The 16,535-nt window shown below is 46.9% G+C and overlaps 1 protein-coding gene across 2 annotated transcripts in view; it reads right to left on the reverse strand.

Annotated features, from left to right (window-relative positions):
• The window catches only part of LOC143279910 (protein FAM135A-like), a 57,038-nt gene that overhangs the window by 21,234 nt on the left and 19,269 nt on the right, over positions 1 to 16,535 (reverse strand). For both annotated transcript variants that reach the window (XM_076584235.1, XM_076584236.1), the window contains exons 3-11: positions 15,713 to 15,807; positions 12,334 to 12,476; positions 12,108 to 12,178; positions 10,694 to 10,867; positions 9,299 to 9,389; positions 7,942 to 8,089; positions 6,331 to 6,380; positions 2,654 to 2,809; positions 2,079 to 2,152 (exon numbers count right to left, since the gene is read on the reverse strand). In XM_076584235.1, coding sequence (XP_076440350.1) covers positions 2,079 to 2,152; positions 2,654 to 2,809; positions 6,331 to 6,380; positions 7,942 to 8,089; positions 9,299 to 9,389; positions 10,694 to 10,867; positions 12,108 to 12,178; positions 12,334 to 12,476; positions 15,713 to 15,807 — 1,002 coding nt within the window. The remainder of the gene's footprint in view (positions 1 to 2,078; positions 2,153 to 2,653; positions 2,810 to 6,330; positions 6,381 to 7,941; positions 8,090 to 9,298; positions 9,390 to 10,693; positions 10,868 to 12,107; positions 12,179 to 12,333; positions 12,477 to 15,712; positions 15,808 to 16,535) is intronic.

The following is a 16,535-nucleotide window of genomic DNA, read 5'->3' on the forward strand; positions in this document are numbered from 1 at the left end:
TTTGGACATTAAGTCGGCTCATGAAAATGGTCATTAAAGCTACTGAATAAAAATTGAAATATGTTTTTTCGCCTTTGGCGACCAGTTAGAAATACGAAGTCTTGAATATTTCATTACACCTTGGTATCAAAAAGACTGCTTTTACATTACATCCATCTGCTGATTACTGCCCAACCATCTGCTGATTACTGCCCCATCATCACTTCCATCTGCTGATTACTGCCCTAAATTCATGGCCATCTGCTAATTACTGCCCTAAATTCACAGCCATTCGCTGACTACTGCCCTAAATTCACGGCCATCTGCTGACAACAGCCCAAAATTCACAGCCATCCGCTGACTACTGCCCTAAATTCACTACCATCTGCTGACTACTGCACTAAATTCACGGCCATCTGCTGACAACAGCCCAAAATTCACAGCCATCCGCTGACTACTGCCCTAAATTCACTACCATATGCTGATTACTGCCCTAAATTCACGGCCATCTGCTGACAACTGCCCCTGTGTCAGCAATGGGGAGACAGGGACCACTCACAGACTAACAACGTTACATCTTCCATCACCAACTGAAACACTGCTCTGCACACACCTCAGGGGAACAGCATATATTATCTCCAAAATGGTTCTGCCCACCAAATATTCAATGATGCAGAACTCTTCCTTGTCATACAAAACTATATTTTTGTTTTAGTCACAACATTTCTAATGCCTTCGTTTTCCAGGGTTGGTCATCACTTCATCATTCCTGGATTTCAAGAGGATTCAAGGGACTTGAAAATGGAGCTCAGAAATCCAGAAGCCTAAGAATCCTGGCAAATGCAGACTGACACTCACCCCGTTATAGCAGGACAGACAGACAGACAGATATACAGACACTCACCCCGTTATAGCAGGACAGACAGATATACAGACACTCACCCCATTATAGCAGGGCAGACAGACAGACAGATATACAGACACTCACCCCATTATAGCAGGACAGACAGACAGACAGATATACAGACACTCACCCCGTTATAGCAGGACAGACAGATATACAGACACTCACCCCGTTATAGCAGGACAGACAGACAGATATACAGACACTCACCCCGTTATAGCAGGACAGACAGACATACAGACACTCACCCCGTTATAGCAGGACAGACAGACATACAGACACTCACCCTGTTATAGCAGGCCAGACAGACAGACATCACCCCCAGTTATAGCAGGACAGACAGACACTCACCCCCAGTTATAGCAGGACAGACAGACAGACAGACAGACACTCACCCCCAGTTATAGCAGGACAGACAGACAGACAGACACTCATCCCCAGTTATAGGAGGACAGACAGACACTCACCCATCCTCAGTTATAGCAGAACAGACAGAAAGACACTCACCCTGGGTCATAGCAGGACAGACAGATAGACACTCACCCTGGGTCATAGCAGGACAGACAGACAGACACTCACCCTGGGTCATAGCAGGACAGACAGATAGACACTCACCCTGGGTCATAGCAGGACAGACAGACAGACACTCACCCTGGGTCATAGCAGAACAGACAGAAAGACACTCACCCTGGGTCATAGCAGGACAGACAGATAGACACTCACCCTGGGTCATAGCAGGACAGACAGATAGACACTCACCCTGGGTCATAGCAGGACAGACAGACAGACACTCACCCTGGGTCATAGCAGGACAGACAGATAGACACTCACCCTGGGTCATAGCAGGACAGACAGACAGACACTCACCCTGGGTCATAGCAGGACAGACAGATAGACACTCACCCTGGGTCATAGCAGGACAGACAGACAGACACTCACCCTGGGTCATAGCAGAACAGACAGAAAGACACTCACCCTGGGTCATAGCAGGACAGACAGATAGACACTCACCCTGGGTCATAGCAGGACAGACAGATAGACACTCACCCTGGGTCATAGCAGGACAGACAGAAAGACACTCACCCTGGGTCATAGCAGGACAGACAGATAGACACTCACCCTGGGTCATAGCAGGACAGACAGACAGACACTCACCCTGGGTCATAGCAGGACAGACAGACAGACAGACACTCACCCTGGGTCATAGCAGGACAGACAAGCTGACTTGGGGTTTTCCAGAGTGAAAAATGCTTCTGCAAATCTCCGCACCTGGGGCACACACACAGTTTTACATGGAGAGAAAAAACATTACACGCAAACATGCACTCACACACATACACATGCATGCAAGTACACACATCCTCATCTTTCGAAACAAAAAGTGGAACTTTTTGCTTGCATTTATAACAAATTAACATGTCTACAATTGATGTTTGATAGTAAGTCAAACAAGGACAAAACTATCATTAAATGATTCGAAAATGCTTTTCAATGCCAACTACCACAGTGCAGGTAAAACAAAAGATTAATCATCAGGTACACTGGAACAAACACACATGCACACACTCACACACATGCACACACACAAACTGACATACACACACAAAGCTTAATCACACCCCCACCCCGCCCCCATCATCCACCTTCTACCTAGAGTGTGTGTCGTTTCTTGGCCAGCAGTGTGTGTGTGAGAGGGAGGGAGAGGGGGGCGTCTCCAGGAACTGTGCCCACATCACAACACACACACACTCAAACACACACTGCCCCTACCCTCATAGTGTGGTGTTCCTTGGCCAGCACTGTGTGTACAGGGGGCGTGAGAGTGGCCATCTCTAGGAACTGTGCCCACAGGATGACGTTCTCTGCACAAAGCTGGGTGATGTCTGTGATGGCCTGCTGAATCAGTTCTTCTTCCTCTTCAAGGCTCTGAAACATCAACACACATCATTGTTAACAGTTCTTCTTCTTCTTCAAGGCTCTGAAACATCAACATCACTGTTATCAGTTTTTCTAATTCTTAAAGGCTCTGAAACATCAACATCACTGTTATCAGTTCTTCTCCTCTTAAAGGCTCTGAAACATCAACATCACTGTTATCAGTTCTTCTCCTCTTAAAGGCTCTGAACCATCAACATCACTGTTATCAGTTCTTCTTCCTCTTCAAGGCTCTGAAACATCAACACACATCACTGTTACAGTTCTTCTTCCTCTTCAAGGCTCTGAACCATCAACACACATCACCGTTACAGTTCTTCTTCCCTTTCAAGGCTCTGAACCATCAACATCACTGTTATCAGTTCTTCTTCCTCTTCAAGGCTCTGAAACATCAACACACATCACTGTTACAGTTCTTCTTCCTCTTCAAGGCTCTGAACCATCAACATCACTGTTATCAGTTCTTCTTCCTCTTCAAGGCTCTGAAACATCAACATCACTGTTACAGTTCTTCTTCCTCTTCAAGGCTCTGAACCATCAACACACATCACTGTTACAGTTCTTCTTCCTCTTCAAGGCTCTGAACCATCAACACACATCACTGTTACAGTTCTTCTTCCTCTTCAAGGCTCTGAACCATCAACACACAACACTGTTATCAGTTCTTCTTCTTCTTCCGGCCTCTGTAACATCAACATACACCACTGTCAGTCTTGTCCTCTCTGCCTCCACACACACACATACACACCACAGCTGCTGGGTTCCAGCTTAACTCTCTCCGGACGTAGGAATGCTCACGCATTCCTACACAAAACATATTCGGATTCAGAGAAAGGAATGGAATAGCATTCTTCAAAAGTAAAATTCCATCACGCGCTGTACACGTGATTTTGTGATTAGCCAAGCAGAGTGCGCTATTCTGGGTCACTTCCACAATCAAACAGTATGATTGGTCAGCCCGGCATGTGTGGCCTGTCTCGCATACACGCTGACAAAGTCACTGACCGGTCGTCTGCTCGTGTACCAGCCTGTTAGCAAAGCGGGCTCTTCTCAGAATGTTGTGAAGCGAACAAGGCAGCGACGGCAATGTTTTAGGGTTGCCGAAGTACTTGAAATGCTACAAACTGAAGGGTCGGACATTGAAGAGGTGGATGATGACGAAGAAGAATGCGAAGTTAATGCTGAAAGCGAGCATGGGTATGGTGATTCGGGGTGAAAAATTGGCAGTATTTTCTACATATGGCAAAACTGTAAAAATAAGATGAGAAATTTGATTATTTTATATGTACTAGCTCAACACGTAATAAACCAGTTCTAAAAGTTTCATTTTCTTACACAGTATTTTGTATTTTTTGTAATTTTTTTCTAAACCATTACAAATGGGCCGTCTGTGGGGAAAAGCAAGGGAGAAAACTTGTCGTCCCGAGTGAGTTAAAGCCCACTGCTTGGTTGGGTTATCAATTTACCCTTCTTTACTGCCAGTTACGGAAATCAGCCAGTACTGAGCTATCACTTCACCCTTCTTTCCTGCCAATTACTGAAATCAGTCAGTGCTGAGCAATCACTTAGCCCTTCTTTCCTGCCAATTACTGAAATCAGTCAGTGCTGAGCAATCACTTAGCCCTTCTTTCCTGCCAATTACTGAAATCAGTCAGTGCTGAGCAATCACTTAGCCCTTCTTTACTGCCAGTTACTGAAATCAGTCAGTGCTCACTTCCACAAGCTGCAGCAACTGACACTGACTGGTACTGCGTGCAAGACAGAATTCTTTCAGCCAACACCATCTGAGTATAGCTGTGTTTGCACTGACCTCTGGCCTTTTTAGTTTGTACCGTGAACCACAATGCCATTGTCACTGAACCCTGTGTGTCTGGGACCTGGGTGTGTGAGCACTGTAGTGAGATGAAGAAGTTATTATGTGTTAGCATTGTAGCAAGATGAAAAAGTTATCATTTAAAGAGCATGTTTGAATTCAGGACTCAATGCATACTACACGGCTGCTCAGCTGAGCACAAAATCCGGCTCTTTAGTTGGCCGAGCAGCGTCTTGGGTCAAAAATTTTTTAATGCCAGACTTTCCCACCGCACTCTGCACTGACCGGCGCATTCACCGCGATATTTCTGGCCCTGCGCGCCAAACCTGGACACTGCCTTCTTTGTTTCACTAGGTCCCGCAGCCCCCGCCCCACTTTTCCCACGTTTTTACAGCATCCACACATTTCCTGCAGCGATTACAGAAAGTTGAATTATTGCTATTCCTGGTTGTATTATTGGAGTGCAGTTTGATTTGATTTACACAATTTCATTATTTTATCAACATCATCATTTCATTTTTTTTTTTTTTTTTACCTTAAAAATCTTCGTCTTTCTCGTGGAATGAAGGGCACGGCAGTGCCATAAGCTGACAGACACTCACCCCGCTCTCCATCCCCCTGCTGCTCACTCTCACCATGCTACAGTGTGTTCATTTAAACATTTGTTGTGCTGCCAAGAAAAATCGCACAACTCAAAAGGTAAGCTAATCTGCATGCAGGCATGCTAAATGTTCTGTGTGTATTTACGATGTTATTGTGATAAACGCCTGTTTTCTTAGAGAGGGATTTAAACTTAACGATTTTTGCGATCATGTTTCTGCTTATCCTTCTCTTCTCTTTCTTCATTTATGTTTCAGCCGTTGCCGCAACAACTGCTATGTAAGAAAACAAATTGTGTTTGGAGTCAATGGAAAGCTTATTTTGTGTTCTTTTTAGAAAACCACTTCTTTAGTCGTTATTTCCAATCCATCCAAGGAGATGATGCGTGAAAGAAACAAAGCAGATTTACTGCCGAACAAGCATACAGCGAGTGCCGCTGGCGCGGCCTGTTTGTCAGCCGCGTTTATTTATATCCATGCCCTACTTCCTGGGTTCACGAACTTTCGCAGGGCCAACTAAAGTGCCAGCACTGAACACCCGTGACTATACCAGCTGTGAATGCTTCTCTTTGGTGTGTGTAAAAAGTGACAATATTTTCCCATGTTGACCGCAGTGCCATGTGATGTATGAACAGATCAAACAGTAATTCAGTGTTCTAAGTTCTGCAATTTTACCTTTAGTGTCTTAAGCCATCAAAATACGAATAAATCATTCCATTGCAATAAATGAATAATGCAGACGGCAGACTAATAGCGAGACCTCTTATTACTGAGCTGCTGTGAAATTTTGGCCAAGAGGAGCAAACCGATAGGCCTGGTTTGCATCAGTTTAACATGGTGCAGTATATGACAGCAAACATGGATATCAAGAGGTGTCAATTCTCAAAAGAAAAGCAAAAAGCACACCACAAAAGAAAAGTAAAAAGCACACCACAAAAGAAAAGCAAAAAGCACACCAGTTCACTGTACACACAGCCTCCCTCCATGTGCCATGTGTGACATGTGTCAAAAGCTTTCACTCTAAGAAGTGGAATAATTCACCAGTGTCTGACAGCTGTTACACACATGGCCCACAACTTGTTATCTCGACCACTGTTTACCTGGAGCTGCAGGATGATGTTGCCCAGGCGAGAGTGGCAATCCTTGTGTTCTGGGCACAACAAAACAAAACCACTGTCACAAAATGACCCATCACTTACCATACCATATTCAATTGAAACTTCAAACATACTATGTGCATGCATGTGTGTGTGTGAGAGAGAGAGAGAAAGAGAGAGAAAGAGAGAGAGAGAGAAAATCTCCCATGTGTATAACACATAAAAATGTCTACATTTTCCAATTTCAAACCAGAAAAATGTCATGGGGCTGCTACAGCAAAATAAATCTATAGCATCAAACTTTGAGACATGCACACCCCCATCACCCACCCCCAACATCCCCCTTACCCCCCACCCCCCAAACACACACTCCTACATCACACCTACACAACCACACCAATCCACACCCCTACCCACCCACACCCACCCCTACACTACACATCCACCCTACCCACCCACACCATCACCCCTACCCACCCACACCCACCCCTATACTACACACCCACCCTACCCACCCACACCATCACCACTACCCACCCACACCCACCCCTATACTACACACCCACTCTACCCACCCACACACACCCCTACACTACACACCCACCCCAACCCACCCTCACCCCTACACTACACCCCCCCACTACCCACCCACACCAACCCCTACACTACACACACGCCCCCTACCCACCCATACCCTCACCCCTACACTACACCCCCTCCACCCACCCACCACACCAACCCCTACACTACACACAACCCCCCTACCCACCCACACCAACCCCTACACTACACCCCCCCACTACTCACCCACACCAACCACTACACTACACACACACCCCTACCCACCCACACCAACCCCTACACTACACCCCCCCCCCCCCCTACGCACCCACACCAACCCCTACACTACACACACACCCCCACCCACCCACACCAACCCCTACACTACACACACACACCCCTACCCACCCACACCAACCCATACACTACACCCCCCCTACCCACCCACACCAACCCCTACACTACACACCCACCCCTACCCACCCACCCACACCCCTACACTACACATCCACCCCTACCCACCCACACCATCACCCATACATACCCACCCACACCCCTACACTACACATCCACCCCTACCCACCCACACCATCACCCATACACACCCACCCCTACACCCCCACCCCTAAACCCCCACCCCTAAACACCTACACACCCACCCCTACACCCCTACACACACACTCACCCCTACACACACACACACCCCTACACACACAGCCACCCCTACACCCCCACACCCACCCCTACACCCCTACGCACCCATCCCTAAACACCTACACATCCACCCCTACACACCCACCCCACACCCACCCCTACACTCCTACACCCACCCCTACACACCCACCCCAACACACCCACACCTACGCATCTACACACCCACCCCTACAACCCTACACCTCCACACCCACCCCTACACACCCACCCATACACCCCCACACCTACACACCCACCTATACACCCCCACACCCACCCATACACACCCACACCCACCCCTACACACCCACCCTTACATCCCCACACAGCCCCAAAGAAGACAGCAGTGTGCTGACCTACCCAGGTTGAGAGAGGTGCCTGGCACCTTGGACATGTAGACCATCAGGGTCTGCTGCAGACTCTCATGGGCGGACAGCAAAAGGGTGCAGATCCGTTTGTGCATCACATGGGCCTGCTGCATCCGCGAGTTCTGACTGCCGCCTGGCAGCTACAAACAAACACACACACACACACACACACACACACACACACACACACAGGTCAGTATGACAAACATTCAATAGTAATTAGCAACAAAATCAAACTATTCACTGACAATCAGAACATCAAGCCATGGGAAAACAGCTCCACTGAAATTTGCCAGCTTATATTTGTGTTGTACATTTCGCTTTTCTGGCCCGCTGGCCTTTCCGCTCTCTAGATTTGTGTTGGCAATACTGTTCTTCAAACAACACGTCTGTGTAAACTCTGACTGTAGGGAGCTCATGTTCTCTTGCTCAAAACACCCCCCACCTTACTGACTGATGTCTGAACCATATCTGTGTCTGTTATCACCCCTCACCTTACTGATGTCTGAACCACATCTGCATTTGTTATCACCCCCCACCTTACTGACTGATGTCTGAACCATATCTGTCTGTTATCACCCCTCACCTTACTGATGTCTGAACCACATCTGTGTCTGTTATCACCCCCCACCTTACTGACTGATGTCTGAACCATATCTGTCTGTTATCACCCCCCATCTTACTGATGTCTGAACCACATCTGTGTCTGTTATCACCCCCCATCTTACTGATGTCTGAACCACATCTGTGTCTGTTATCACCCCTCACCTTACTGATGTCTGAACCACATCTGTGTCTGTTATCACCCCCCCCCCCATCTTACTGATGTCTGAACCACATCTGTGTCTGTTATCACCTCTCACCTTACTGATGTCTGAACCACATCTGTGTCTGTTATCACCCCCCATCTTACTGATGTCTGAACCACATCTGTGTCTGTTATCATCCCTCACCTTACTGATGTCTGAACCACATCTGTGTCTGTTATCACCCCCCATCTTACTGATGTCTGAACCACATCTGTGTCTGTTATCACCCCTCACCTTACTGATGTCTGAACCACATCTGTGTCTGTTATCACCCCCCATCTTACTGATGTCTGAACCACATCTGTGTCTGTTATCACCCCCCACCTTACTGATGTCTGAACCATATCTGTGTCTGTTATCACCCCTCACCTTACTGATGTCTGAACCACATCTGTGTCTGTTATCACCTCTCACCTTACTAATGTCTGAACCATATCTGTGTCTGTTATCACCCCTCAGCTTAAGACAGCAACACAAATGGACAAACTTAACACATAACATCACATCTCACACACACACACACACACACACACAACTGACCCCAGACAGAGGGCGCTGACCAAAGTAGACAGCCTCCAGTGTGGACTGGTCCGGTGAACCAACCCATGATCCCTTCTGAGGTCGCGGCATGCTGCACACACACACACACACACACACACACAGTGTTGGTCTTTTCTTCTTCTTTTCACAATGATGTGTATACAAAATAGAAACATAGAAACATATGTAGCCAAATCAGCAACAAGCCAGAGGTAATGAAGTGCTCACACACCAACAGTCCGTGTGGTACAGCCTGCCAATCATCCTATGTGTACTGACATAATGTACATCATAAACAGATGTCCTATATGTCATGCAATGACAATGTCACAGTAAATACTGACACCACTATGATGCCAATAACAATGTCACTGTCACAGGGTTCATACTGACAGCACCATGACGCCAGTGACAATGTCACTGCCACATAGTATACTGACAGCATAATGATGCCAATAACAACACCACTGCCACATGTGTACTGACAGCACTATCATGTCAATGACAATGTCACTGCACAGAGTATACCGACAGCACTATAACACCAATGACATGTCACTACACAAAGTAATGACAGCACTGACACCAATGACATGGCACTGCAGTGTACTGATAGAACTATTATGCCAGTGACAATGTCACTGCCACATGAGTACTGACAGCACTATGACACAGTGTCACTGCACAGTGTACTGATGGCACTATGACACCAATGACATGTTACTGCCTGATACAGCGTGTACTGACAGCACTATGACACCAATGACTGTCACTACACAGTGTACTGACAGCACTATGACACCAATGACATGTTACTGCCTGATACAGCGTGTACTGACAGCACTATGACACCAATGACTGTCACTACACAGTGTACTGACAGCACTATGACACCAATGACATGTCACTATACAGTGTACCCACAGCATTATGACACCAATGACAAGTCACTACACAATGGACTGACAGCACTATGACACCAATGACATGTCACTACACAATGTACTCACAGCACTATGACACCAATGACACGTCACTACACAATGTACCCACAGCACTGACACCAATGACATGTCACCACACAATGTACTGACAGCACTATGGCACCAATGACATGTCACTACACAATGTACTAACAGCACTATCACACCAATGACATGTCACTATACAATGTACTGACAGCACTATGACACCAATGACATGTCACTACACAATGTACTGACAGCACTATGACATCAATGGCATGTCACCACACAATGTACTGACAGCACTATGACACCAATGACATGTCACCACACAATGTACTGACAGCACTATGACACCAGTGACATATCGCTACACAGTGTACTGACAGCACTATGACACCAATGACATGTCAGTGCCATGTGTACTGACTTGAGGTACGGCTGGTGCAAGGCAATCAGCATGGCGTGCAGTGTCACCTCCACAGCACAGAGGTGGAAATAATCAAACAGGATGGGCAGGTGACCGTGCAGACCCTTGGTGGGACTGAAGTGGATCTGGAGACTGCGCTGACTGCAAACCTCCATCTTCTCTCCACCCTCTGACCTGGGGACATCACCATCATCACCTTCATCATCATCACCACCACCACCATCACCACCATCCTCATCATCACCATCATCACCACCATCATCATCACCACCATCACCATCGTTATCACCATCACCAGCATCCTCATCATCACCACCATCATCACCATCACCATCATTAACACCATCACCATCATCATCATCACCACCACCATCACCAACACCATCATCATCACCATGATCACCACCATCACCACAACAACCACATCTCCATCTTCTCTCCACCATCGGACCCCGAGACATCTTATCTCCTCTCTCTGAGTGACCTGTGGACATGCATCACACATCATCATCACCATCACCACCATCATCATCACCACCATTACCATCATCATCACCATCACCATCACCACAACCACATCATCATCTACCTGCCGTATGACCTCATCACATGCCACACTCAACAGGCTTCACCACACAAAAAAGAAAATAAGCTTTGATGTTTGTAATCTAAGAATACACATCATCAGTAATATACACTAACATAAGTGTGGGCTTTAAGTTTGTAATCTAAGAATGCACATCATCAGTAATATACACTGACATAAGCATGAGCTTTGATGTTTGTAATCTGAGAATACACATCATCAGTAATATACACTAACATAAGTGTGAGCTTTGATGTTTGTAATCTGAGAATACACATTATCAGTACTATACACTAACGTAAGTGTGAAAAATGAGTGAGGCAAAGACCGAGAGATTTCCATCAAACAAGAAATATGTATCTGGGAAACATGAGAGAGAAAGGGAGGGGCGGGGTGGGGGAGGGTGAAGTAGAGAGAGTGGAGAGAGGTGAGTGAGTGAGTGACAATAGAGGTAAACACCAAGTGAACACAGAGAGGTGATAGACACAAGTAAACACCAGGTGAACAAAGAGAGGTGACTGACACTACAGATAAACACCAGGTGAACACAGAGGGGTGACTGACACTACAGGTAAACACCAGGTGAACACAGAGAGGTGACTGACACTACAGGTAAACACCAGGTGAACACAGAGAGGTGACTGACACTACAGGTAAACACCAGGTGAACACAGAGGGGTGACTGACACTACAGGTAAACACCAGGTGAACACAGAGGTGTGTGATACTGCAGGTAAACATGCAATGAACACAGGCAGACAGCAGAGAGAGAGGTGAGTGACTGATAGCACAGGTAAATTGGTAAACAGACATATGTGAGTGACTGACCCTTCCTCCTCTTCACTGAACCACAGCTCCACCAGCAGCTGTAGATCTAGGGACTCCAGACTTTCCTCCACCTGTCACATACATCATACATCACACAGTGAATACATCACATCACACAGTGAATACATAACATAAAACATACACATACACACACACATACACACACACACACCCACATGCACACCACAGACACCCACCCACACACACAGGAAAAGTGCAGACTCACTCTGCTGCTGTCGACCAGGGTGTGGATGCGATAAAGGATGGCATCGTTGATGGAGAGGTCTTCGTTGCGGTACAGGATCTGGAAGGTACGGCTGATGGCCATGTTGTTGACGATGCTGGCTGACGACGTCGACTGGGACGGGCCTGCCACATCACACACACATATGGCACTTACACATCACACACAACACACACATGTGGCACTTAAACATCACACACAACACACACACACACACACACACACACACACGTGGCACTTACACATCACACACAACACACACACACATGTGGCACTTAAACATCACACAACACACACACATGTGGCACTTACACATCACACACAACACACACACATGTGGCACTTACACATCACACACACACATGTGGCACTGTGTTGTGTCAGTGCCTCATGTTGTGTGCTGTGTTGTGTTGTGTCAGTGCCTCTGTTGTGTATCTTGTGTCATGTGCCACACACACACACACAAACATGAGGCACTGACACAACACACACAACATGAGGCACTGACACAACACATACACAAGGAACTGACACGACACACACACAACATGAGGCACTGACACAACACATACACACACAACATGAGGCACTGACACAACACACACACAAACACGAGGCATTCACACAACACACACACAACATGGGGCACTGACACAACACACACAACATGAGGCACTCACACAACACATACGCACACAACATGAGGCACTCACACAACACATACACACACAACATGAGGAACTCACACAACACACACACAACATGAGGCACTCACACAACACACACAAACATGAGGCACTTACACAACACATACACACACAACATGGGGCACAGACACAACACACACACACACAACATGAGGCACTCACACAACACACACACACAACATGGGGCACTGACACAACACACACACAACATGAGACACTGACACAACACAAACAACATGAGGCACCGACACAACACATACACACACAACATGAGGCATTCACACAACACACACACAACATGAGACACTGACACAACACACACAACATAAGGCACTGACACAACACATACACACACAACATGAGGCACTCACACAACACACACACAACATGAGGCACTCACACAACACACGCAACACGAGGCACTGACACAACACACACAACAGAGGCACTGACACATCACACACACCCACATGACATGAGGCACTGACACAACACGTACATAATATGAGGCACTGACACACAACATGAGGCACTGGCACGACACACACACAACATGGGGCACTGACACAACATGAGGCACTGACACACCACACACAACATGAGGCACTGACACAACACACACACAACAGAGGCTCTGACACAACAGACACAATATGAGGCACTGACATAACACACACACAACAGAGGCTCTGACACAACAGACACAACATGAGGCACTGACATAACACACACAACAGAGGCTCTGACACAACACACACAACATGAAGCACTGACACAACACATACACAACATGAGGCACTGACACACAACAAACACAACATGAGGCACTGACACAACACACACACACACACACAAACATGTGGCACTGACACAACACACACACACACACACAAACATGTGGCACTGACACAACACACACAACATGAGGCACTGACACAACATGAGGCACTGACACCACACACACACACACACACACACACACACACACAACACACACACACACAACATGAGGCACTGACACAACATACACAACAGATGCCCTGACAACACACACACACACACACACACACACACATGAGGCACTGACACAACATACACAACAGAGGCACTGACACAACACACACACAACATGAGACACTGACACAACACACACAACAGAGGCACTTACACAACACACAAAACAGAGGCTCCGACACACCACACACATGAGGCACTGACACAACACATACACAACATAAGGCACTGAAGGCCAACTGAAGGAGGAAGATGGCAGGATTGTTAAGACAATATCTGCCAATGCAGTGTCAATGAGGATCTGGGTTCGAATCCCAGTCTCATTCTTTCTCTCAAGTTTGACTGGAAAATCAAACTGAGCATCTTGTCATTCAAGTGAGATGATAAAACTGAGATACCTTGTGCAGCACGCACTGCGAAAGGGCCCATGGCAACATGTGTTGGCCTCAAGCAAACTTCTGTATAAGAAATGCACTGTGATAGACCTGAACACACACACCACACACACACACACACACACACACACACACATATATATATTTGTATGCATGGGCATGCACTCAAGGCCTGACTAAACGCATTAGGTTAAGCTACTGGTCAGGCATCTGGCTAGCAGATGTGATGTGGTGTATGGAGTGATGGCTCCTTGAGGTTCTTCTTGGGAAACTGGAAAGGGACTGAGGAGGGGGGACACAATCATCAGGTGGTGATTCCACACCTCCAGCTGTCCTCCATGCTCCATGGTGCAGTGCAAAGAACCGCCACTGACGTGGGTTTAGTGTGTCAGCACATGAACGAGAACAAGTGCATCAGCACTCTACTTTAAAGCTGTTAAGTAAACAACACAGAAAGTGCATTGCTCCTCTTCAAACAATCCATTTTTATCCGGGTAACAAAAAGATACAGCGGTACAAACCATGTCAACAGAAGTGTCTTGTCAGTTACCTACAAGAAACTGACTTTAATTTGTCTATCAAATGACCCATGTGCGCTCAACTAGGTGAAATGTATTATTAATATCATGTCTTTAAGTATTATGAAAATAATAATACCCTGCCATTTTCCTTTGTAGTATGTGTGAATGTATGAGCAACACTGTGTTTGTGCGTGTGTGAAAGCGAAAAGAAAACAGAGTGACAGTCTGTGTGTACATGCAGATTTGGCCAGGGAGATCTGAACATTTTTCATTGACAGTAAAACTGTGACACTTTTGACACATGTACCCTTGCAACACAGCGTGGCATGTATTAGATGTAGGGAGATTTATGGAACTGTTCTGGTCTGGAGCTGAGAGGGAGGGAGGGAAGTGAGGAACTTCGGGAACTGTTCCGGTCTGGAACTGATAGGGAGGGAGGGAGGTGAGAGGGAGCGAGGAAGGGAGGAACTTAGGGAACTGTTCAGGTCTAGAACTGAGAAGGGGGGAGGGAGGAACTTAGGGAACTGTTCTGGTCTGGAGCTGAGAGGGAGGGAGGGAGGAACTTAGGGAACTGTTCAGGTCTAGAACTGAGAAGGGGGCAGGGAGGAACTTAGGGAACTGTTCTGGTCTGGAGCTGAGAGGGAGGAACTTTGGGAACTGTTCAGGTCTGGAACTGAGAGGGAGGGAGGGAGGTGAGAGGGAGGGAGGGAAGGGAGGAACTTACGGAACTGTTCAGGTCTGGAGGGTTTATTGATGCTGGTCTCTACACGCACAGGCCATTTGGGTGGTGTCTTCAGGGTCATGCGGATCTGGTAGAACCTGAAACACACAGCCAACATCTTCCTGAGCCAACATCTTCCTGAAACACACACAGCCAACATCTTCCTGAAACACACAGCCAACATCTTCCTGATACACACATAGCAAACATCTTCCTGAAACACACACATCAAACATCTTCCTGATACACACACATCAAACATCTTCCTGAAACACACAGCCAACATCCTACCTCCAGCAAATTCACCACCTTCTCTGCTAGATGTCAGCTGTCTCACTGTTGTAGTGTAGCACAGTGTATGTAACCAGCTGTCAGCTGTCTCACTGTAGTTGTGTACCCAATATATGTAGCCAGCTGTCAGCTGTCTCACTGTAGTAGTGTAGCAGTGTGTGTAGCCAGCTTTCAGCTGTCTCACTGTAGGTGTATAGCACAGTGTATGTATCAGGCTGTCAGCTGTCTCACTGTTGTAGTGTAACACAGTGTATGTAGCAAGATGTCAGCTGCCTCACTGTTGTGGTGTACCACAGTGTATGTAGCCAGCAGTCAGCTGTCTCACTATAGTTGTGTGCCCAGTGTATGTAGCCAGCTTTCAGCTGTCTCACTGTAGGTGTATAGCACAGTGTATGTAGCCAGCTGCCAGCTGTCTCACTGTTGTAGTGTAGCACAGTGTATGTAGCAAGATGTCAGCTGCCTCACTGTTGTGGTGTACCACAGTGTATGTAGCCAGCAGTCAGCTGTCTCACTATAGTTGTGTGCCCAGTGTATG

The sequence above is a fragment of the Babylonia areolata genome, chromosome 3 (genome assembly GCF_041734735.1).
Source record: "Babylonia areolata isolate BAREFJ2019XMU chromosome 3, ASM4173473v1, whole genome shotgun sequence".
In the NCBI taxonomy this organism is placed as follows: domain Eukaryota; kingdom Metazoa; phylum Mollusca; class Gastropoda; order Neogastropoda; family Buccinidae; genus Babylonia; species Babylonia areolata.